Source organism: Eufriesea mexicana, unplaced genomic scaffold, assembly GCF_001483705.2.
Source record: "Eufriesea mexicana isolate 0111107269 unplaced genomic scaffold, ASM148370v2 scaffold130, whole genome shotgun sequence".
Lineage (NCBI taxonomy): Eukaryota > Metazoa > Arthropoda > Insecta > Hymenoptera > Apidae > Eufriesea > Eufriesea mexicana.
The window spans coordinates 208,823-235,327 of NW_016908311.1; the positions used below are offsets into that span (position 1 = coordinate 208,823).

Genomic DNA, 26,505 nt, shown 5'->3' on the forward strand with positions numbered 1-26,505 from the left:
TAGTTTATAACTAAACTAGTGTGGTTTGACAGTGTTAATTATTCTGTCTCAATTTTGGGACTAGATTAAGTTACTCCAGAAATGTTCTGTATAATCCATGCAAGTGTTTCCATGGCTCAGAACAGATTCTCAGAGTTCGAGTCCGTGTTACGTCGCTACTTCCAACAGTTTTGCCGATTTTAGGAGCTTTTAACGGTAATTAATTCTCTTCTTAGGAATTTTATATTTCCCTGCGAATTGATCTCTGTTCTTCAAGTATAGACATCCATATAGTACTTCTGTATCATCTCCTCTTACGAATCATCTATCGAAAAAGCCATCCTCTACTCTAAATCCCTTTTAGCTATATATTTCATCGCATCGTCTGCTCTTAACTGCCTGTACCACGATTTACTATACTATACTATGCTAAATCTTCTCTTCAGGCCCACCGACGGGTCTTAAATTCGTATTGTATTCGTTCATACGAAATTGTAATTGAAAACCGATAATTTCGATGTAATTAACAAAAATCGTGCGCTGGAAACTAGTGGGTCCGCCATGTTTAATTTCGCGATTCGCGTATTCCACGCTTCATCGTCCTCGTATCGTACAATTCTAGCGTGGAGGTTAAACCCACGATCGGGGTTAATAATTCGCGAGCTTTTTCGAATTATCAAGCATCGGGCCCCCGCCTGCCCCCCTCGTCTTCCTGTTACGATGGAACTCGGAGTCAAGGACGGCTCTATCAGCGTGGAAACGGAGGAACAGGCGAGGAAACGCGGGGCCCTATCGCGAGTCGTCGCCGAAAGGGGATTTTATCGCGGGTTTATTCACGCGGAGTCCGCCTGCAGCAGCGGGGCAGGTTTATAAATAGCCTTGAAGAGTTGTATGCGGATTGCACGGGGCGCCTAGTACCCGATGCCGATTACTCCTGGCGCCAGCGGTGCGCTGCCTCCTCCTGGCTCCTTTAATGGCCGACAGTTAATGGGAAGTTAATGTCCGACGCTGTGTTAAGTACGCGACCGGTCCCTCTTCCTCTTTCCACGCTTTCTTCTTTTCCCCGTGCTTCTCCCGTTCCTCCTTTTGCACCCTTTTTCGTCCTTTCCCCCCCTTTTCTCGCCCTCCCTTCTCTCATCCGTCGCGCCTCTTCCTCCCACCGACCCCTTCCTGTCCTTTGTTCCTCCACGGCAGCGCGCTGCTCTCGATTTTATGTGCCGGAGTTATTTTAAGTCGCTGTATAAGGCCGTTTAAGGTAATGGGCGACGAGTGTCCGCCGCGAGGGTGCTGGGTTATCCGATTTGAATATTTCCATGGAGTACGATTAGTAGATGCGCTTCAGAGATCACGGGCTTCGTACGATGCTGCAATGGCCGATGGTTGGCTCGATGATAGCGTAGCATGACGGTTGTTATTGCTTCCTCAAGAATATATGGCAGAGTATATTGGCTTAAGCTCGATATACACCGGTGAGATTTATTTATTTTTATTAGTCAAAGATATTGAGATACATATCGAGTATTATATGTATGTAAAATATAAAAATAAAAATGTATAAGACAATGACACGTTGTCAATGGCTACTTACACGTTGCTGCGTTTAGAGCAACGAGAATCCTAAATTAATAAAATTCAAATTACTTAAATGTGTTAATTGGTTTATAATTGTTTAAACTAAAAGTTTGGATACCCTTATTATAGATTTGGTAATTCCAATTGATGCACGAGTGGAATTTATTTATTTTCATTAGTCAAAGATATTGAAAAATATATCCAGTCTTATATATATATAAAATGGCGAATAAAAATGTACAAGACAATACCACATATTTCCACGTTGCTGTCTTTATAGCAACAAGGGTCATAAATTAATAAAATTTAAATTACTCAAATATATTAATTAATTTATAATTGTTTAAACTAAAAGTTTGGGCACCCCTGCTATAGATTTGGTAATTCCAATTGATTCACGAGTGGAATTTATTTATTTTCATTAGTCAAAGATATTGAAAAATATATCGAGTCTTATATATATATAAAATGGCGAATAAAAATGTACAAGACAATACCACATAATTCCACGTTGCTGTCTTTATAGCAACAAGGGTCATGAATTAATAAAATTTAAATTACTTAAATATGTTAATTAGTTTACTATTTTTTAAGCAAAATATTGGGCATCCCTGTTATAGATTTGGTAATTCCAATTGATGCACGAGTGGGATTTATTTATTTTCATTAGTCAAAGATATTGAGAAATATATCGAGTCTTATATATATATATGTATATATAAAATGGCGAATAAAAATGTATAAGTTAATGTCACTCTAATTCCACGTTGCTGTCTTTATAGCAAGAAGGATCATAAATTAATAAAATTTAAATTACTCAAATATATTAATTAATTTATAATTTTTTAAACTAAATGTTTGGACACCCCTGCTATAAATTTGGCAATTCCAATTGATGCACGAGTGAAATTTGTTTATTTCAATTAGTCAAAGATATTGAGAAATATATCGAGTTTCATATATATATATAAAATATAAAAATAAAAATGTATAAGTTAATGTCACTCTAATTCCACGTTGCTGTCTTTATAGCAACAAGGATCCTAAATTAATAAAATTTAAATTACTTAAATACGTTAATTAGTTTATCGTTCTTTAAACTAAAAGTTTGGACAGCCCTGCTATAGATTTGGTAATTCCAATTGATTTGCACGTTTCGTTACGAATAAAAGTCGCAAAATTATTTTGAAACGACTTTTTCCTCCTGTCATAATAGCACATTTACGAGTCACAATTGTCACAGCTGTCAGTGATAAAGCGTAAATTCATCTAGACAAAATCGTATTAATTAACCTGGATGAAAAGTATAAAATTGCCTGTGTTGAAAAGGTCTGCGAAATGGTTGCCAAGCAAGGGACAAAAATGAGAATTCCATGGTCACTCGCGATTCCCATCATGCGCGATGATCTCTCCGCCATCTCTCGTCCCTTAACTATTCCCTGAAATCTCGAGGCGAGTACGCGTGTTTTCCTCGCTCGTGGCTGGCTTTCTATTTTCTCGTATCCTTTGACCGACAAGAAATCCCGCGGCACAGGAATTCCTGACAAGGACTCCACCTCCGGCGGCCGATGCCGATGATGGATTCGTAATCACCAGTTTCTATTTGCAGTTTCTGTCGTGAGAACACCGTCATCGTGCCTGGAATAGAACCGGGCCCCGTGGTCGATGCACCTCGCGGGAAACCAACCTTCCACGTCGTAATATCGATCTATGGGGCCCCATGGCGCCCGCGTTTCACCCGCGGAGCTTCCGATTTCAGCGTTTCGAGCGTCCACGCAACGAAATCGCCGATTCCCTCGGCTTGATCGCCGAGAAACGCCGACGTGCATGCTCGATGAGCGCATCGTTTCTTACGGTGATCATTTCTTTATTTTTATTTTCCTTTTTCTTCTTTCTTTTCTTCCCCTGGATCCTCGAGTTAACGTTCCATTATCGATCGCGGGGAGTAATCGTACGTGTTCTTGACATCGTTCGAGGAAACCGGTTGCTGATATTCATTTGCCACGAACTTTCGTTCCGAGGTACTATAATGCTTGACGCGGTAATCGTTTCTTTGAAAATTGCACGAATTTGTTGGGTAAGTCGCGGGCCGATAATTTCCGTCAAGTCGACATGATTCGGGATCCATAGGGAAACTTCTCGGATCGCTTCGAATAGTTGCAAAAGTTTCTAGTTCGTGTGCGAGAAATTTCGGGACATTGCTAATGTTAATTTTCAATTTTATTCAATTTTTCAATTGTTCAGCTGATAGTTATGATTGATGCTACGTTTCTAATTTGGATGCGAGGAATTGGGTGCTTTGATAATTTTAATTTTCAATTTCTTTTATTTAATTCTTTAATTATCGATTTGATAGCTGGTTATGATCGATGTTACTAATTTGGATGCCAGGAATTCGGTGTTTTAATAATTTTAATTTCCAATATTTTTAATTTAATATTTCAATTATCAATTTGGTAGGTACTTGTGATCGAGGTTATGTTTCTAGTTTGGATACGAGGTATTCAATGCTTTAATAATTTTAATTTTTATTTTTTTTAAATTTAATCCTTCGATTTTTAATCTAGTAATTATAGTTATAATCGATGTTACGTTTTTAATTTGGATGCAAGGAATTGGGTGCGTTAATAATTTTAATTTTCAATTTCTTTTATTTAATTCTTTAATTATCCATTTGATAGCTAGTTATGATTAATGTTACATTTCTAATTTGAATGCAAGGAATTCGGTGCTTTAATAATTTTAATTTTCAATTTTTCAAATTTACTCCTGATTTTTAATTTTTAATTTTCAATTTGATAGTTAGTTTCTAATTTTTCATTTTTAATATAATTAATTCGGAACGATGGACGTTAGGTGATCAGGATTGGAATGGAGATTCATCGGATGGTAGGTGGGAGGCAGGTGATACCGTAAGGACGCAGGTTAATCGATCGTTCGTTATAAAGAGACATTCGCAGACGATCAATGGCACAGGGATAAGTGGGAGAAAGCATACGCGCGAAAATACGAGACCATAGCGATTGCAGACATAAGACACGTGCTCAGTCTATCTTCGGGTTTCCTCTTCGTTTCGTGACATCCGCTCGGCGCATATTCGATGCATCATTACGCATCCCGTCGACGCGTGTGCAGCTTCGAGACAAATGTCTGCTGTTAATCGAGACTCGAAGATTGGACACGAGAGTCCGATCTTTACTCAACCGATTGCCGATCGGGATGAAGAAATCGGTGGAAATTGGCTGAGATGATGCATTATTTCGATAATAATAATATTCAACATGGATTTTATTAATTAATTCGTAATATACATTGGGTAATTCCTGTACAAAGCATGCCTATATTTTTCTCGAAAATCAATCCAAAATCGATATTGCTCTATCATTCTAAATTTTTGAAAATTGCGAGTGTTTCTAAAAACGCACGATTTTTGGATAAAACGAAGTATTACATAAAAAGTAGGAATGTTAGCAGGTTCATTGTTGTCTTGTAAGATAGTGGACAGTATTCTAAATCTATCAATGTCCATAATTATAATTATTCGTGTTTTTTAATAATTATAATCGATCATCAAAATTTAAAAATAAGTCGTTGAGTATACTTTATACGTATTATTCGTGCATTTTTACAGAAAATTCTTTATCTGACACGAATTTGCTACACGGTATCGTGTTCTATAGGTTTCTCTGAAGAAGAAACCATGGAAAATAATTGTCGAAACAGTTTTCAATTCGATTAGAACGAGAAAATATTCGTTGGTGATGTGCATATAGAGGTTTACCGCCATTGCTAGCCACGACAGTGCCGTAACTACGCGTAATTCGGGTACCAAGTGCAATTGAACTAACATATAACAGTATACGAAAAAGAAAATATAATTAATTATGAATTTGCATACAAACGACAAAAATATATATGTATCTTTTTCTTGTATTTATTATGGTGTTATTTATTTATTGCTTTAACCTCCGATTGTGATATATATGCTATCAACATTATGAACAATCAATAATATGTTAATTGATAATAAATGAATTATTAGCAAAGAAAAATTGTTAAAATTAATAGTATCTGTAGTTTATGTATAATTTCTTTACGTTCTTTTATGCTCTTATTGCGAAAATAGCAAAGAATTAAAAAAAATAATGTATAAAATAAGTAGAAAATCTTGGAACATTTGATCTGCGCCATCTATGATTTTGGACTCGAATCCCATGATAGGTAATAGGAGCTCAGAGTATGCGAGGAGGTTGTCGAACACCTTTCGTGAATCTCCATAGGTAAGGATAGAAACTCCTGGAATATTCGATCAGCTCCATCTATGATTTTGAGCGCTAAGTTTATAAAAGATATTCCACAACCTCTTCGCGTATTCTGCTCCCCTATTACCAAACCCGAGTTTCAAGTCCAAAATCATAGATGGCACTAATCGCATGTTACAAAAATTTCCGTCCTTACCTATCGAAGCTCACGAGAGGTATTCAATTACCTCCTCGGGTATTCTGCACTCCTGTTACCTACATCTTGCTTCGAGTCCAAAATCATAGATGGCACAGATAAAATGTTCCAAGATTTTCTATCCTTGTCTGTCTCACTGAACGAATTACAGCAGTACAACGAGGTGTATTAAGGGTATATAGAATTTATTTTATGATGAACCGAATTATCTTCGGTTCCGCATTTATTTAGATATGTAACGTTATGTTACAGATGATAGAAAATAAAGTCAACATAAAAAGAATCAAGGAGGATATATTGTATTTAGAGGAGTAATTACAATCTTTCGTGTGGCCATTACAAGGGTGGAAAAAAAATAGAAATTCCTGTTTTTTACTTTTTATTTATTTTTGTTACAGTGAAATTCTTATAATTGGAAAAAGATAAAATTTTGTACAATACTATAGGCAGTTTCAATACAATTACGTTATTACTTTACAATAATAGAATATAACATAAAGAGAGATCGTATTTAGAAAGAATTCTAAGAATTAACGACATTTCCAAGAATTCTTCGGACAATACTTTTCCAGCCACACAAAAATTTTTAACCAATTTTGAGATTTTGCATCCGGATAACATAACATGGAAGGAGATCATTCTTTGGACAATACTTTTCCAGCCATTGAATAAAACTTTCGGCAAATTTTGCGATTTTATGTTAGGAGAACATAAGATGAAAGGAGGTCGCCCTTTGGACAATACTTTTCCAGCCATTGAATAAAACTTTCGGTAAATTTTGCGATTTTATGTTAGGAGAACATAAGATGAAAGGAGGTCGCCCTTTGGGCAATACTTTTTCAGCCATTGAATAAAACTTTCGGCAAATTTTGCGATTTTGTATTAGGAGAATATAACATGGAAGTAGGTCTAACGCCGAGCCAGTTCCAAGAAATGACGTCATTTCCTCGAATTCTCCGAACAATACTTTTGCAGCCTCTGCGAAAAAGATTTGGCCAATTTCACGATTTTGCATCAGGAGAGCATAATAGGACAGGAGGTCTCTTGCTGAACCACTTCCAAGAAATGACGTCATTTCCAAGAATTCTCGGACAATACTTTTGCCGCCTACGCGGACAATATTTTTCCCGCTTTTGGACAATACTTTTTCCGCGACCGTGGACAATACTTTTCCTGCATTTGGTCAATACTTTTCCCGTTTCTGGACAATACTTTTCCTGCCTTTGGTCAATACTTTTCCCGTTTTTGGTCAATACTTTTCCCGCTTCTGGACAATACTTTTGCCGTTTTTGGCCTATTCTTTTGCCGCGACGGTGGTCAATACTTTTGCAACCTCGAAGAAAATTTTTTGGCCAATTTTGCGATTTTGTATCAGGAGAACATAATATGGATGGAGGTCTATCGTCGAGACAGTTCCAAGAAATGACGTCATTTCCAAGAATTCTCGAATAATACTTCTGCCGCCTCGAAGAAATATTTCTAGCCGATTTTATAATTTTGTATCGGGAGAACATAATATGTCAGGAGGTCGCTCGCCGAGACAGTTCCAAGAAATGACGTCATTTCCAAGAATTTTCAGACAATACTTTTGCTGCTTCGGCGAGAATTTTTCGACTGATTTCTCGACTTTGTACTAGGATAACATAACATGATAGGAGGTTGCTTATCGACAGATTCCTAGAAGTAACGTCACTTTCCAAGAATTCTATCGAGACAAATTTCGCAGCGTTTGCGTGAATATATGTACTACACGTAGACTACTGTTGCGGGAGATTTTAATTATTTCACTTACCTGACTTACCTTACTTTCCGTACTTACCTTACTTACCTTACTTACCTTACTTGCCTCACTGCCCTTATTTTATTCTTCTTACTTCATATATTACTTTAACAGATATTGTCCACTCTTAATTTTCAAAGTTCGAAGAGAACATTGAAAATTTACAAGAGATAGGACATATATTAAATTTTGTGCGGAGCTCTTAGCTTGGTATCGTTTCCCAAAGATTTCTCTTTGAGAAACGATACCAATTACCAGGTCTCACCACGAGGAGGTGGCTACGCATCGAGACCCACATGCGCCCTAGTGGCGCATCCTACTGGCGATACCTGTATCAAAGGTAGCCTAGTCTAACTTGGAGCGAATTAAGTTAAAGTGACTCTAATGACACTTTATTTTACTTCGTGTCTTACAAAAGGGGATTTCGATTCGATATACTAAAACTCTACTGTCGCAATAAAATAATTTCCCATAAAAATAGGGAATGAAGTATCAAACACGCGAGCTAATAGAAAATCGCGACGCGCCCGAACGAGTTCGCGATTATTCGAAAGACCGACTAGCCTAGGCGATGTACTCCCGTGTACAGAGATAACTTCATACCTCGGCACCCTCCCGATCGGGCCTAGCTCAATTCCAGTCACTGTCGCACTCGCCAAGACTTACACGTGGACCAAGGATAGTCCCTGAACCAATGAAACTTCTAGTGTCAACGCGAGGGCCCTGCTGGGCGGTTGCCGGCCAAGACAGACACTTCGCATCCCAGCCACACGGGGTAGAACTTAATCATCCCTGTGGTCTAACCGTAGATGGTACTAGTCCGTCAGCCAGCATGTGCCCGAGCCCCAGTCGCGTACGACTTAGGCAGCGGACCGCCCCGTCGAGGTCAGAAGACGCACTGATCCGAGGGGGTCACCCTGGAACCCGATGCATGACGAGATTGACAGTGACTGGAAATGAGTGTCGGAGACGAGTCGTGAGGATGACTTATGAAGCATGTACTTATCGAGTACACGAGAGCACGTCGCGTAGGCTAGTCAGTACTTAAGAACAATCACGACTATCGCGAGAACAATTATGTTCTATTTGCTAAACGAGGGGGATAAGAAAATGATAGAGAATTTATAAATTTCGCTCCAAGTTAGGTAGCTTACCTTTGTACAGATAGCGCGCACATGATACTTAGTCTATGGATCTATCTTATGATTACTTAAAAGTAAACGCACGCATCGTTCATTGATGTGTCGCAAACAGAATCTTGAGAAACCTAAAAGCTAAAACAGAATATATTATTGTTAATATGTAGCTGAAAAGAAACGGATTAGTTCGAGGAAACCATCAAGGTTAATAACCAAATGGAACGAGCAAGCCAACGACGAGACCTGAACAACATAACTACGAGACAGAAAAATTCCAACGGTGAGATATAAACATACCAACGAGGAAGCGCTCGAGTATTATACGAAATACTCGAACGCTCTAACGAAAACAAATCGAACAGAAGTCGTAAAATTTGTGAAAGGAAAGATTTAGCCAACGATGAGACATAAGTAAACCAACGACGAAGCATTCGAATATTATACGAAATACTCGAATGCTGAAACAAAGACACATAGAATGAAAAAAATAAAATCTGCAAGAAGAAATTATTGTTAAATTATTTAAGAGAGTGGACAATGGCCACTGAATAGCCATTGATCTAACCAACAATGATATACAAATATACCAACGGCGAAGCATTCACATATTGTACAAAACACTTGAATGCATAAACAATGAAATCTAGAATAAAAGAAATAGAATCTGAAAGAAGAAAGATAATTAAAACCTGAAACAAAAAATAATTAGTACCTGAAAGAAAGAATTATTATTAAATTATTTAAGAGGTTGGGGTGTGGGTGTAGTGTACAGTGGCTATCGACTAGCCAAAGGGTCTAGTCAACGACCACTGATAACTACAACCTCACTTTCGGAACCCCTTCCCCACCGAAAAAATATTAACGCGGGCCTCCCGAAGTCGAACCGACAAATGGCTTGTGCCTTCACGCGGGCCCCTTATATAGCCGACGGCTGGCCGAAAGTCGGCGAAAATTTCCGAACTTTACCGATTCCTTTAAAAGTTACTTTTTCGCTGTAATAACTAACAATTTATTAACTTTTTTGACTTTTATCATTAATATAGGTTGCAAACTATATTTTATCAACGATTTTAATTTGTTATTAACAATAAATTTATTAATTTATTAACTTTTTGTAAGTTACGAATAAATTTTAACACAAATACGTTGTTTGTTTAAGTAGTAGCTAATAATTTATTAACTTTTTTGACTTTTATCGATAATATACGTTGCAAAATATTTGTTATCAACAATAAATGTAGAAATTTATTAACTTTTTCTAATTATAGATACATTTTCACTCAAATACGTTATATATACTAGTAACGGCCTATAATTTAGTAATTTTTCCACTTGTATTATAAATTTACGTTGTGAAAAAATTTGTTACTAGAAATAAGTGTAATAATTTTTACACTTTTACAAATTATAGGTACATTTAAACATTAGTATGATGTTGTTCAAGTAACAACCAATGAATTAATTCTTTTCTTATATTATGATTTACGCTATGAACAATTTATTATTAATAAGAAACTGGATTATTTATACATTTTTATTAACTATAACTGTATTGGATGACGTCATTGCCAAGAATTCCGTCCACTTAGCTCTCGCAGTCTCAAAAATCGTCAAATGGTTAACTGAAACATCGAAAATTTACAAAAGATAGGTAATATCTTAAATTTTGTGCGCAGCTCTTAGCTTGGTATCGTTTCCCAAAAGTTATTCTTTGGAAAACGATACCAATTACCAGGTCTCACCACGTGGAGGTGGCTACGCATCGAGACCCGACATGCGCCCTAGTGGCGCAGCCTACTGGCGCTTTCTGCATCAAAGATACCCTAATCTAACTTGGAGCGAAAAAAGTTAAAGTGAAAATCTATCGACACTTCATTATATTTCGTGTCTTACAAAGGAGATTTCGATTCGGTATACTACAACTCTATTGTCGCGACACTAAGATATATTATTTCTCATAAAAATAGAGAATAAAATATAAAACACGCGAGCAAGTTAAAAATCGCGATCGCGCCCGAACGAATTCGCGATTATTCGAAAGACCGACTAGCCGACGAGATGTACTCTCGTGTACAAGGCAACTGCATGCCTCGGCACCCTCCCGATCGGGCCTAGCTCATGTCCAGTCACTGCCTTTACTCGTCAAGACTTACACGTGGACCAAGGATAGCCCCCGAACCAATGAAACCCCAGAGTCGACACGAGGGTCCGGCGGGGCCTTGCATGCCAGACAGACACTTCGCATCCCTGCCACACGGGGTAGAACTTAATCATCCCTGTGGTCTAACCGTAGACACTATGTCCGTCCAGCTGCATACCCGAACCCCAGTCGCGTACGCGACCGGGGCAGCTGGACCCCCGCATCAAGTCCAGAAGAATCAGTGACCCGAGGGCCACCCTGGAACTCGATGCTTGACGAGATTGACAGTGGCTGGAAATGAGTGTCGGAGACGAGTCGCGAGGATGACTTATGAGACGCGAAGTTGTCGAGTACACGGGAGTACGTCGCGTAGACTAGTCGGTACTTAGGAAAAATCGCGATTATCGCGAGAACAATTATGTTCTATTTGGTAAACGAGGAGGATAAGAGGAAAAAGATAGAGAATTTCGCTCCAAATTAGGTAGCTTACCTTTGCACAGATAGCGCGCACATGAGACTTAGTCTACGCATCTACCTTATAACTACTTAGGTCTATTTAGGTCTAAACGCAGCATCCCGCGTCCTCCAACAGTGTCCTGACAAACCTGAAAACCTGAAAACCTGAAAAGAATATGTATAAACCTGAAAAGAATATGTATAAACCTGAAAAAAAATATATAAACCTGAAATGAAACGGATTAGTAAGAGAGAAAGAATATGAAGAGAATATGAATATGAAGAGAGAACGAATATAAATTGGAAGGATGAAACAAATAAACGAACAACCCAACGACGAGACATTCGAATATTATACGAAATATTCGAATGAGTCAATAAAGAGATAAATAGAAACGAAGAAATAAAAGCTGGAAGAAAAAATAATTAAAACCTGAAAAAAAAATTAAAATCTGAAAGAAATAAAATTAGACCTGAAAAGAAAAAATATTATTAAATTATTTAAGAGGTGGGGTGTGGATGGAGTAGACCACCCTCACCTCTTATGAGACTTAAACAACCCCACGATGAGATATGAACGACCCAACGACGAGACATTCGAATATTATACGAAATATTCCAATGAGTCAATAAAGAGATAAATAGAAACGAAGAAATAAAAGCTGGAAGAAAAAATAATTAAAACCTGAAAAAAAAAAATTGAAATCTGAAAGAAATAAAATTAGACCTGAAAAGAAAAAATATTATTAAATTATTTAAGAGGTGGGGTGTGGATGGAGTAGACCACCCTCACCTCTTATGAGACTTAAACAACCCCACGATGAGATATGAACGACCCAACGACGAGACATTCGAATATTATACGAAATATTCGAATTAGTTAATAAAAAGATAAATAGAGACCAAAAAATAAATGCTGGAAAAAAAAGAATAATTAAAACCTGAAAACGAAAAAAATAATTAATATCTGAAAACAAAACAAAAAGAAATTAGACCTGAAAACAAAAAAAATGTATTAAATTATTTAAGGGGGTGAGGTGTGGGTGGGGTGGCTAACCCCGACCTCACTTCGACCCTCCCCCCACTCGCGCACACGAAAAATTTTAGATGTTACACTCCCGATGCCAAACCGGCAAATGACCCGAATAGCGGTCCGTCGCCCTTTATATAGCCGCCGATCGGCCGAAAATCCACGGAAATTTCCGAACTTTACCGATCCATTAATTATTACTTTTCCGCTGTTGTAGCCAATAATTTAATAATTTTTTCATTTTTATTATAAATATACGCCGTGAACTATATGTTATTAACAATATTAATTTGTTATTAACAATTAGTGTAATAATTTATAAACTTTTTTGCAAATTATAGGTACGTTTTGATATAAAATCGTTGTAAGTTCAAGTCATAGCCAATAATTTATTAATTTTTTCACTTTTATTATAAATTTATGTTGTGAGTAATTTATTATTAACAATTTCAATTTGTCATTAACAAAAAGTGTAATATTTTGTAAACTTTTTGTAAATTATAGGTATATTTTAACATAAGTGCGTTATAAGTTCAAGTAATAACCCGTAATTTATTAATTTTTCTATTTTTATTATAAATTCACATTGCGAACAATTTGTTATTAACGATATTAATTTGTTATTAATAATAAATTTAATAATTCACACACTTTTATAAACCATATCTGCATTTTTATAGGATAAATTTGCACGATACGTATATGTACGTAAAAATATTTTTATTTCCACTGTATTTTTAGCTAAAGTGAAGTATTGCACGAAAAGTATAAACATTAAAAAATTCATTCTCATTTTTCACGTTAGGTGGGAGTTAATTTTTTGACAACTTTACGTTAAAAAGCATTGATATTAATGCATCAAATAACGAAACTGTTTCAAATTGCAATTGATTCAGAAAAGTTTCCTATAATTCCCCGATTACTATAAAAAGGTACCTGAAAGCAATATCCGTGTACCTATTTTAATATACCATTACACGCCGCAGTGTCTTCAGGTTCGAAGCTAAATACTACAGCGAAACTCTCATCTCCTTTCGCAATCGTAATTTCATTTCCTCACGAGGGAGAATAATTACACCGGATTTTATATTTTCCCTTTAACCAAATTTCCATTAAATTCACCATAATCTAATAAAGGTATTTCAGCGAAATCTTGCATAAGTCACGTAAAATCGGAAGCGAATCTGGGCGAATGGCGACTCTCGAGTCACTTAGCGTTACAAATCCTCGACCAAAAAGACATTACCCAAATCTGTGCGCAATTGCCCAACGATTCTGCAAATTGCCAAACAACGAACCGCGAAGGAAACCGTGGACGCTTAAAAACACTGGAAACCTGCGTCTCCTTTTCGCGGAGACTGCAAAGAAACGCATTCCGACGAGGTGGAAAGCATTTCTCGCGCAAAAATCCTTCCCTCTGCGCGATGCAGTTGAACCGCGACAATTCTCACGGGAGATTGAAGTCGGACGTCTGTGAAAACGTCTGTTGGCGAAGTCAGCAGAGTGGAAAAGGCTTGCAGGGTTTCACGAAGACACGGCTGGCCCCCTCGCGATCCTATGTTTGCGCGATGCTAAAATGCAGTGCATCTCATTCCACGGGAAGCCCTGCGGTCGGGCTGGAAAACGCGATTATGGCAACGTTAACGAACGAACCGGGCAGGAAACGGGGTATTAATTTTCTATGTGTAGCCCAGAAATCACGCGTTTCCTCTTCCCACGATTGTTCGCAAACGTCGCGAACTCGAGGGATCTCGTGACTCTGCTTATGGTGTTGCGCTATATTTATATAGCTCGTGTTCCAGCATTTTTTCTCAATTTCCACGGTTTGCCTGGGTTTTCGTATATATTCTTGAGAAGAACGATCGTATGGAGAAAAATGAAAATTATCGAATTTTTGCAATTTCGTTAATTAATATCGGAGCTGTTAAACGAGACAAAATGGCGCAGGTTGAGGCGTTCGTTAGTTCGATAGTTAATGGAAATATGTAACTTATTTCGACAAAATTATTATCAATTTCAGAAAGTTGATTTTATCTAATATAGTCTCCTATAATATAATATAAGATAATTAGTTTAAATAGAATTTATTAATTTCCATAGTATTTAATTATTCCTCAGTATTTTTAATTTTTAATTTTTATATTTATATATTTTAATTTTATATTAATTTATATTTTAATATTTTTTATCTAATATAGTTTATTATACTAAGGATCGTTCCTCTCAATTTGACGAATATTATATTTTTAATAGAAGAAGGTATCCTGTATTTAAATCGGCAAAAATTATTTTATTTCCTTTTCCAATCGATTCATGATTCCTGAAATCCTATTTATTTTCTACTAAAACTTCTGTTTGTCTAATAATTTATACGACACTCGCGAACCTCCATAGACCAATCTACGGATTAATCTTCCCATAGAAACTGCCATAAAACCAGAAGCATGCGAGATCTCGGTTTCGAAAGTGCCTCTGCATTCGAGACCACCGAGAGTCTCGAAAATTACACTCAACATCGCGCAGATAAATAAATTCCCCGCAAAATTCTGCACAAAGTAACTCCTCGTACGATTTTCGTAATCATCGAGCTGACTCGCGCCAAACGAAAGTCTCGAAAATCTAAAGTCTCCCGGCACAGGCGAGTTACTTTCGAGATCTCGCGCACCTCTGCGTAAAAGCCTCTTTCACTTTCAAAAATCGCAGATGGCCTGCCAAAGAGAAGAGCGAAATTGAAATTAAGTAAAAATCACTTTCGCCAGTCTTAATAGCAAATCTACATATTTGCATTACTACCGCGTGCAGTGGTTGAAGTCGATTTCGAAATTGCGTCAAAGCACAAATATTTGTACTTCGCGTGCACGAGGCGCGAAGATGGGCAACTTCTTCACCCTTTGCTACCTCAACTTCATTCGATCCGAGTACTTCGCACCAAAGACGCGTTTCCTCGAATCACAGAGCCACCATAAACATTGATTTTACCCCTGTTAACGCTTCTCCGAGTCCATCAGCCGGCAAAACCCCGGTAAACAAATGGCGGATGCTCGCCGCGATTCCTCGGCAGCCCTAACGCGCTTAGAGCAAGACAAAGGGCGAAGACGACAGAGTATGACTCGAGGAGTGCTAACGAACGCATCCACGTCGGCGAATCCGGCCGAGGCCTCGGGTTTGCTCAGCAATTAGCTGGCCTAGCCTCTGCTCGCCTCGGAATTCAACGATGAACGTGGCACGCTCGCGTATATCTTCCTAGGCACCCAGCATCTTCTTCTCTTTGCCTTTTCAAGCACCAGGAAAAAACGCGTTTCGAGAAGCACCGCCAACGGGGTTCAACGACCCCGATTTTTCAGACCCCGGATGACTTCGACGAGGACGAAGGCTTCTGTCTTGGAACAGCGAACACGCGGAAGTCGCCTAGGGATTCCACTTCTATTCCGTTCTGGTGGCTCGTGATTACATATATTTCGCGAATTTCAACGTGAATCTGTTGTCTAACCCTTTGCACTCTGGAAGCAACTCTTAGTCGCCATTTAATTAAATTTTAAAGATCCTTATTAATTAATATCTCGAGTTTAAAAGTCCCCAAAGACGCGTGGAATATCGAGGTAAAATAATTCCACGTCTTGCAATTAATTTGCACTTCCTATTTACCGTTTTGAAAATATCGAAGACTTTATGGCAAAAAGTTTTCGATATTTTGAAAATTCGTCGAGTGCAAAGGGTTATTACATTGGATAGGTTATGTTTTACTGGGATAATTTCTCACAATCAGAATAACTATACGTACTTTCTTGGTGATAGCTTGGAAGTGTCTTCTACCGTTAGGCTTTATTTGAATAACCAAAAGAATGCCAGATGTCGCTAGGAGCGTCTGGCAGCATGGAGCGGGAAATTAGAACTGTCCAACAGAAAATTCATTGATTTTGCAAATTTGATAAGTGGTAAAAGGGATAAAATTTATTGACGATCATCGAAGATGAGAAAATCGGATATTATTCGTGAGGTTTAAAATTTCGGGCGTAATTCATCGCGATATTATTGTTTTGGAGAATTCGAGGACAAGCTGATTTTCAAATTCTAGAGACGATTTTGAAAATTCAGAGACAATCGTGGATACGTAAATGATGCTAGATCATCCGAAACGAGTATGAGACTAACGCAGAATTTAAATGGAAAGAGAGACGCTCCTGGGCAGGAAGCATTCAGCAGCTACTGTGTTACCATAACTGGTCTTAGTAATCCTACCAGATAACTGTACATATAAATCAAAACTCTGCGATCGGTGATAAATTATCGGGAAGCCTGTCATTTGACCACTTATTCTTCCACGGACAGCTATACAGTTACTCGCGATGTTTAACTCGTCGATGATAAAACGAAACTCGAGGAACCCTGATCGAAGAAATCTTCATTCCCGAATCCTCCATTAAAAAGTCCAATCCATCGTGCACGCGGAGGTTAGGTTATGTTTTGTAACATGGCGGAGTCAGGTTTAATCAAAGCGATAACCTCGAATTGGGAATTGTTTAAATAGAACAATCGAATAATTAAATAACTAAATACAACAATTTTTTCTAACTATAATAAGAATATAAAAAGAAATAACTAAAATATAAAATAAAATAATATAGAATAATTTCTTAAATTAAAAAATCGGTCATTCAAAGTTTCGTAGATCCAGTATCGATCTACAAATATCTAAACGATACTTGTAGAGCTCGAGAAAATGGCAAGCTACCGTGTACGCAACAAAATGGCTGCCACTCACTCGTAGATATTCACGCGCAGCTCGAGGCCTAGCGACGAAGCGGCACGGTCACCTTTTAATTACCTCTCTAGGTTTTCTAGGGCAGGTGAGAAAAACATCCTCATCCCCATCCTTGCAAGAGCTAGAACGGCCGATGCTCCACTTCTCTCGCGTACCACTCGAGCAACCGATCCTCCGCGTGCGGGTCCCTCGAGATCCACAGCGGACTCATCGATAATCCCTGCCGAGTCGATCGATAATCAGCTTTCATCGCGTATTTATCGAGATACTGTTACGTCTTGCGTTCGAGAGGCCTGGGATCATCGAACCGAAGATCACGGCTGGGCTGAAGGTATCGGCTGTCCGTGCGGGTCAAACGAACTGGAACCGTTTCATCGGTTCCCGAGTAGTCGCTCGCCGATCTATGCAGAACCGACCAGGGTCGTTTAACAGCGCCTCATCTATCTACGATCTCGTAATGATCGTTCTGTACCGTTACTCTCGGTCAAGGTTCCCGACGAGATCGAATTGGAATATCACGTCCGCTCCGGTCAGCGATCTTCCGCGTCTTTCCGCGCCTCTCTCCCGCTTTCCTTTCGCCACGAACGCTTGTAAACAACGATTTAGGAACCTGGTCGCGATCGTTATCGATCCGTCGTGTCCATTGATTTATAACCTGATTTATACCGTTCGTGGAACGCTCGACCATCGGGCATCTCCGGGGGCAGTCATGGGAGATGCGAGGCTTGGGTGCTACGAGGATCGTGGTATCGGAGGCTGTGGTTTCCGAATTTTTGGAATTCCATCGTTTGGTAATTACCAAGTGATAGCGTAACAATTAAGAAATTTGCACTGATGCCAAATTTATCGATCTATCGATTATTAATTGCAGAGGAATTTTAATAATAGTGTAGTAATTTCGATTGATCTAAAAAGTAAAGTGATTTGATTATTTGTTAATTACTATGCGATAATGTAGTAATTAAGAAATTATTTACACTGGTATAAAATTCATCGATTTGTCGATTATTAATTATACAGGAATTTTAATAATAGTGTAGTAATTTCGATTGATTTAAAAAATAAAGCAATAATTAAATATTATTTACAGAGATTTTAGGTAATTTAACAATTTTTTAATTTACTATTTTACCTATACGATGGTACGATAATGTTAATACGAATAGATTTCGGAATAAAATTGTATAATAATAATACATATGAAAAATTATGCAGAATTCACCACGGATCGAGGAACATTGTTGATTTATTATTGAGAAATAAGTATTGACGTAACGGTTGGACGTGGCACTGTTTCTTTATTCATCGGTTTTTTGTCGGATCGAAATAGTACGTTGGTTATTGAACTTAGCGATCTACAGTGCTTCCCCGACTCTCGGATTGAAAAATGGATTCGAGAGATAAATTATTCTCACCGTTCATCGGTTTCGTTTGGCAGGGATCACGCGAGAACACAGGACCGGAGGGGCTTCTCTTGCCAAACGATATGTAAAATAGCGTAATAAGAGCGATTCCTGTTCTGATCTGACGCAACGTCTTGATAAATTGCGGCGCGAGGAGTCGATTAAGATCTCGATGATAACAAAGTACCGTGGCTTAAGTACGCGATTGATAAACAAGCTTGTTCCCTTGACTCCAATTTTCTCACGCAAAAGCACCGTTCACCAATTCCGTGTCGTAACACCTAACCCCTTTCCAGTCAAATCGTATTCCAAGTCTCATGCCTACTGACTTACGCATAGTCAAAAGGATATTCCAAAGTGCTGTCAAAATTTGACACCGTTTTTATATTTTCCCGAGTAATAATATACCTTGGTCGTATTAAAACCGAAGTGTCAAAGCTGGATACCTAAACTTCTTCGCAACGAATAAGGAAACTTGGTCTCTAAGCAACGCAAACTCCGTGTTCCCTCCCTGTAACAAATTACAAATCCATCAGTCTTGCTCCCAACGCGTCAAAGTCCATTTTACTCGCAAACCTCGGCAAAAACATCCATCTCAATTCTCCTCCCACCTGCCAAGATCCGCTTCATTACGCTGAAATCCGGCCAAGAAAACCGGCGTTCGCATTAATCCTGAGGATCCGAGTTCCCGCGGGTCCCAGAGCTAGCCAGAGAAGCCTAATTTTCGCCTGACATCGATCAAACCGTGCAACTTATGCAACGCGAAGAAGTGGTCGATCAATCTAAGCAGCGAGTGGAAGGTCGTGAAAAAGGGAGAGATCGCGAGCAGGCTGAAGAGGACAAAGAGTTCCGCGTTGCGTTGGGAGAGATGATCGCGCGAGGTCGTGGCACACGCTCGGAGGATATGAACGAGCGAATAGGTTGAGGGTCGTGAGTGGCCGTTGACCCTGCGTGTGTACCTGCGCGGAGCGAAGCGGAGAGCGTTGGTACCGACCACCTAGACAGGCTAGAGTCCACATTGGTAATAGCTTCTCTAGTCTACCGACCTTCCACTCGTAAAAACAAATATTTATGGACACCGCACAGCGCCAGCCAGAGGAGTCTCCGGGGCCCTTGAGCGCTCGAGGTTCTGTGCGGTCAGGACAGGTGTGGATTGTTAATTGGTCGCTGAACCGACGTTTAGTTAGGGATCCACTAGGCGTGGTGTTCGAGGAAGATGCGACCTGTGATCGATTAATCGGTTTCTCGATGTGTTACTAGCTTTGGCAGGTGACTTGATGGGTTAGGTCCCTAGCCTGATAGACAGAGACAGACGTGTGGGTGCCCCGAAGAGGTTTAAGGCTGGAATTAGCGAAGAAGATTCTTTATTTTTATAGGCAGTCACGAGATGAAACTGTCTTTAGACCTAAACTATCCTTAGGTTTAGCCGGTTAGAAGAATAGAGATACAGTAGTGCCTGTTTTAGGATCATGACAACTTAGGATTGTGTCTGAATTTTGTTTAGGTGACTTCTGAGAATTTCATCGATGAGAAGAAGAAGGTACCGACATCGGATACAAATGTAGCACGGATATACGCATCATTGACAATTTAGTGTCAACTATGGCATACACTACTCTGAATTTTGTTTAGGTGACTTCTGAGAATTTGATCGATGAGAAGAAGAAGGTACCGACACCGGATACAAATGTAGCACGGATATACGCATCATTGACAATTTAGTGTCAACTATGGCATACACTGTGCAGGATTCTGCAGTTTGAAGATTCCTTATTTTTACAGGTAGCAACGAGATGAAACTATCTTTAGAGAGTTAGACGTTTGGATAGATTAGATAGCCTAGATAGATAGACGTTTAGCCAGCTAGAAATATAGCGATGCAATAGTACCTGTTTTAGGATCACGACAGTTTAGGATCCTGTCTATATGTTGTTTATACCTGTCTGAGAATTTGATCGAAGAAGGTGCTGATATCGGATCCAAATGTAGCACGGATATACGCATCGTTGACAATTTAGTGTCAACTATGGCATACACTGTGCAGAGTTCTGGATTTCGTCTTTGACACTACTGGAATCTATTACTCGTGACATGGTAGCAGGTTACTCTTTCCGTCCTATGCTAGATACCGACCAGATACTGTGTCTCTGTCAAAGCTCTGTCAAGTTCCAGCCTCAAGAAATGAATCTCCTTAGAATCCCGACACCTTTCTTCTATTCATCCGTATAAACGGAGACTGCGAGAATAAATAATTGCCGATTATTGATCGCGAGGGAACAGCAGGAGGAATCTTCGTCGCTAATATCCCAGCAAGGACACAGACGACGATCCTCGAACGAGAGGAGCTGACGTCCAGAGATCCACGTGTGCTTGCAAGTGTGCGCTTCTCAGAACTGGCGATTGACACCAACCAGTCGCGCCATGTTTAACCATAATCAGCAGCGATGCATCGCTGGAAGAAAATTTAATCGGCATGTTTATCGTCGACGCGAGTCCGTCTCGATCTTCCACAGAGATCTACGAAGCCTTGAGTCAGTCAGCGTTCGCGTCTCTGACGTTGCCTCTATACGTAATCGTTTATCCCCGGTTGACATGGCCGCACATGGTCTCTGATAGACGTGGTCTCTAATGTTCGCAACCTGCTGTACCTCTGCCGATTTTTCGCTAATTATGTCATCTGTCTGCTCGTCTGTTGCAGTACCCGGTAGGTCCATCCAGCGATCTTCTGCCAGAGAACAGAAGGACCAATCACGCACCAGTTGGCACTCTGCCAACGAACGCGGAAAATCTCTCTGCAGCTGCGAAGGATCTGCTGAAACGATTGCTTCAACCGGATCCATGCTTGAGGCTAAGGTCTCTGCTGAGTCTGCAGAGGATCGCCTTCTACATGGGCTACGATCTGCAGAGTTATATGCTGAAGAAGGTACGAGAATTGGGTTACTCGTGCCTGTTCTCGGTTATTTACCTAGTATAAGCATCATACGAATCGCGAGTTAGGGGTTTATATACCTGTCGATGACTTGTCATAATCTAGGATGTAGCTATGAACTCGAGGTTTCTGGATGTCGCTCAGTAAACGTAGAAATTTTGACAGACCTAACAAATTATGTAATTCTGTGAAAATTTCGTCGAATGAAAATCCCCACTCGATATTTGACCTCACTTTGTATAATTACCTTTTCTAATTTCTGTACAGGAATCTCCGTTCAACCTGCTAGGACGAAAAGTGGAAAACCTCTCTGGGCGACAGTATCTCTCACGCCGAGGACCGATGATCTCATCAATGTGATCTTTAGCAACGTTGTTCTTAGTCTTTTCAGCTGACGCCAGGTCGATTTTGACCGAGAAGATTTTTCCTAGTTATTTTTTGTCGACGCTAGAACTACCAAACCAATCGAAAGTACCTATCTTAGATTCTCCATTCTTGCAATTACCGTGGAAATTCGTATGTGGAAGAAGTATAGGTCTGGCTACCTATAATGTAACGTCACTATGGCGATCATGCGAATTTTCATTAGCTATTGAAAGTATCATCTACAAATAAACCGAATGGAAAAGAGAGACATCTGTCGGTGAAGATAATTTCGAGAACTAAACCGAGATAAATATTCCGAGATCTAAAAATCGCAATGTTTCTTCTATTTCGTTCTACTATTTTTATATAAAATCTAATTCTGGCGATGAATACGGTTTGGACCAAGTAGGATGAAAGATTGTCTATTTAATACGAGATAAAAAGTATTTTGCTGGTCTCAGTGGCCATCTTGGACCAAATTCCCTAGCTCTGCATAGTGACTGGTGTTGGAAAATTAACGTCACGATGACAGTATTATTATGATACCTACCCTGATAAAAATATAATTATTTATGTCCAATTATATTATAGTAAAAACACTAGCATGTTTGGCAAAACATTAACAATGTAATTGGTAGTCCTAGCGTTAACGTTAGCTTGTCGCTGTCGATGCCATCCATTAATTTTAAGCCGATTTTACACTCGTTAGATTACGTTGTAGCACGAAAGATGGATATTTTTTTAACTTTCACTTTGTCCCGTTGGGGGGCGCGAATCTCTTAACCTCTGGTGCTATTTTCAAGAAAAATTTCGCGAAGTTCAGAGGCTTTTTTTACGAATTACGGATAAATTGCAGAGCTTTCGTGATGTGAAACCAAAATGTTTACGTGTCAATGTGCGACTGTAGCTTTTGCGTGCAGTGTACTCGTGGCTTGGGTCTTCCACCCCATTGCGCTGGCAATGGTTGGTGCGGAAGCAAAGCATATGAAAGCGAAATGTATCCTATTAGAGAATAAAGTATATCGTTGTTGTGACGGTGTCTGTGCAATGTTTCGAATTTTTATTGTCCCCCACACCAATCCGTATCTATAATCCACGACAAAATGGTAGCACGTTCCGTGGAGCCTCGGTGGTTTTTGAGGTTATGTACGCGAAGGTTTTAATACTCCACATATTTATATAGAGTATTTCTTTCTTAACGACATATAGAAGATTAATTACAGTTATACATTTCTCGATATTAATTTCACATTTATGTCAGGAATGGATGGGACAAAATCATGGAAATCGTGTGACGTGCCACCATTTTGTCAGGTTCGAGAAATATTTCTCCTAATATTCAGAGCGTTAATATAATGAAAATGAAAAAAAAAAATTCAGTTTCTTTGGGAATTTTTTCTTTTTTATGTATAGAGAGCAGTGGTGAGCAGAATAAACATCCTCTGGAATCGTTTTCAGGAGCAGCTTGAGAAATTCACCGGGACGCGATTGGTCTCAGTTTACAAAAGTTTTAATTTTTTTAAGAATAGTTAACAGTATTTTTGTTACAGTATTTCATCGATAATACAATAAATTGCGATAAATCGTAGTGCGTACAAACTAACAACAAAAACAGAACGAATCTGGATCGAAAAACGCAGCGTCTTTTTTTTCCTTTTTGTTTCATCGTTTCATCCCTTTGAAATCAATGCGAGAACAGTTTTCTTTTGCCTTTTGTTACCGTTTCGTGTTTTACGTTTTCATCCCCCCCCCCTCCCCCCGTTTTCATCATTGTATCCGCGACTGTATACCATTTGAGATTTGTTGCTTCGTCTTCGTTCATCTTCGTGCGTTTCAATTTTACTTTTTCCGCGTTTCTTTATTTCTTCCGCCTCAGACGAGGGGTGACAGCTCCATACCCCCCGGAGTGCAATCAATCGAAGTTTTATGGTAATAATAATTATATATACATTATTATTCTTACACTTAAAGGGTTTCTCGATATATAATACAACGCATTCCTCAAATTACGTCCCGAACGACGCGCCGGCGAGCGATCACTGGTCCAATATCTCTCTCCCTCTCCCTCTCTCTCTCTCTCTCTCTCACTCTCTCGTCCGAAACGATAAAATACAAATTAAAAAAGAAAATGAAACAAAAATACAAAAAAAAAAAGAATTATAATCAACATCGTTAAAAAGCGATCAATTCTCAACAAATGTCCCTCAAAAATAATAATATACATCGAAACACGAAGATACACGATTATATAAAAACTCTCCCATCATTCTTAATTAAAAAAGAAAAACAATGATTCTCGATTAAAATATGGACAAGTCTCCAATATAAAATTTCAAAATGAAACAGAAAGTGTATATCACATTCATTTTCTCGATCCCGCGAAAGGAAGCCATATTTAACAGATTCTTTAAATTTTACAAATCTACCAACAACGAATAGTATCGAAGATCGATAAGAAAGACAATTTAACGAGTAACGATAAGTTAAAACGGTTAGAAGGACATGGAATACATCTTCCGTTTCGATGTGCCAGTGATCGCCCGCGGGACGCGTCCGCGTTTTACAAAATTCGCCATCCGCAAAGCCGACGAGACACGCTGTCGCCATCTTCCGCCGACGGCGGCGCCACCTGCAGCGGCGGCGCTGCCCGCCGACCGGATGCGTATCGACTTCGTTTACAAAACCGAACGAAATTCAATAATTACGTCTAATTTTATATAACTGCTTCCACTCCGCGCCTCGCGGAGTCGTTTTGGTAAAAATCCTTTGGGCCGACTTTAGATCCCGGTCTCGCGACATTTTCCTTCCTTCGCCACGTCTCCCCGTATCTTTTTTGGTTATGTTCTCGCGTCGAGGAAAGAAAGCAACGATACCACCCGGTCCTCTCTCGTTTCTTCTTCGTCTTTTCGATTTGTCGTTGCGTGGTTCGACTATTTCGAGAAAAGTCGACGGTCCGAGGTCGAGGTGAGAGTAGAAGTAAGGAAAATCGCGAGACCAGGGACTGAAAGCCGTGAAGCCCGTTCGTAGCTACGAGGTGCTTCTCTTAGTGACACGTGTAATCACTAAACTCGCGTACTCGTCGCACGATTAATCGGCATACATACTGACGTTCGCTCGCATTCTCTCGCTCTCTCATTCCGCTTCACGCTCCCTTAAATTACGAGTTACCTTATTGTTGTTACTGTTTCGTTATTGTTTAATAATAGCGCTATCGTAAGAGATTATGATACAAGTAGAATCGGCCGTGTTTGGCACGGCCGCCGATCGCGACAATTTCTTTTTACAGCCTCACTCTTCTTTCACCCTCATGCTTCTCTCATTAATTCTTTCGCTATCGTAGATGGCGTGCGAGCTCGATTTACCGAGGACCGCGAAATTTTTCGTTCCGTGCAATTCTTCGAATTTCTTTTCTTTTTTTTTTTTTTTTTGTAATTTTTTGGACCGGGATTTAAGATCGAAATACGTGTACGATTCTATACTTCTGCTCTTTGAATTTCAGAAATAGTTTGATCGGTATTATGGCGATCATTTTATTTTATATATTTATCGAAGTAATAAATTGGAATAAAAATTGGATTTTTTTTTTCTATTTTTGAAATTTCAGATGAATCTATCTCTATGTTATTTTTCTTCCTTAAAGTTAATTTAGTTTTATAGTGATCGTAGTATGTCAAATTGTGATGGAAGCGATGATTTTGTTTGCTTTTCGACATTTTAAGTGCAACTATTTTAATTCCCATGGCGAGGATTATTTTATGGTTGTCGGAGTGTGAGATGATTTTCTTTCTTTTCAAATTTCCAGAGATTTGAAATATCTAGGTAAATATGAACGTGACGGGATTCAATTCCGATAGAAACCCTTTTCAACGCCTTCCGAATTTTTCTGAGTCGTCGACGAGTTCATAAACGTCGACACAAAATGCCGGGGAATGAATATTCATGAAGAATCTAGACGCGAGTACTGAATCCCTCGTCAAATGTGCAAATCCCTGCAATCCGGTGCAAAACGTAAACCGTGACTTCGTTACCGAGCGTGGAAATTACCGAAGCTTTCACCGTACCGACAGCATCGTTTGCTAAATCCCTCCTCGAAAATATCCAAATTTTTCCACCCCGAATCCTCCGTCCACGCTTCCAAAACGCTTGAAAATCTAACACGCGCATAATCCCCTATTCCTATCTCCAAAAATCCTCCAATTCGAACCTTCGATAATCCATCGAATCGCATCGGGTACTTCGATCGTCGATCGGAAACGACAGTATAGTTCGCAAAATATCGACAAAAGTGTCGTCGTTGATTACGCTACGATCGCAGAGTGAATCGGCGGAAATTTCGCGGGGTCGTGAATAAATCGAGCTTGTCTGCACGGCGCGAGATGTACGAGGGTCGAGCAAATCGAAATTGCACGGGGGCGAAAAAGACGGAGTGCAAACGGTTGTATCGGCGAAATTCATTGAATCGATCGATCGTGGCGGAGACGTACGATCGGA

General features: G+C 39.2%; 1 protein-coding gene across 1 annotated transcript in view; it reads left to right on the forward strand.

The window, feature by feature from the left end:
• S6KL (ribosomal protein S6 kinase like) overlaps positions 1-22,008 on the forward strand; it is a 94,161-nt gene extending 72,153 nt beyond the window's left edge. Inside the window, exons 8-9 of the mRNA XM_017910694.1 lie at positions 21,418-21,642; positions 21,916-22,008. Coding sequence (XP_017766183.1) covers positions 21,418-21,642; positions 21,916-22,008 — 318 coding nt within the window. The remainder of the gene's footprint in view (positions 1-21,417; positions 21,643-21,915) is intronic.
• Positions 22,009-26,505: the final 4,497 nt, after the last annotated feature.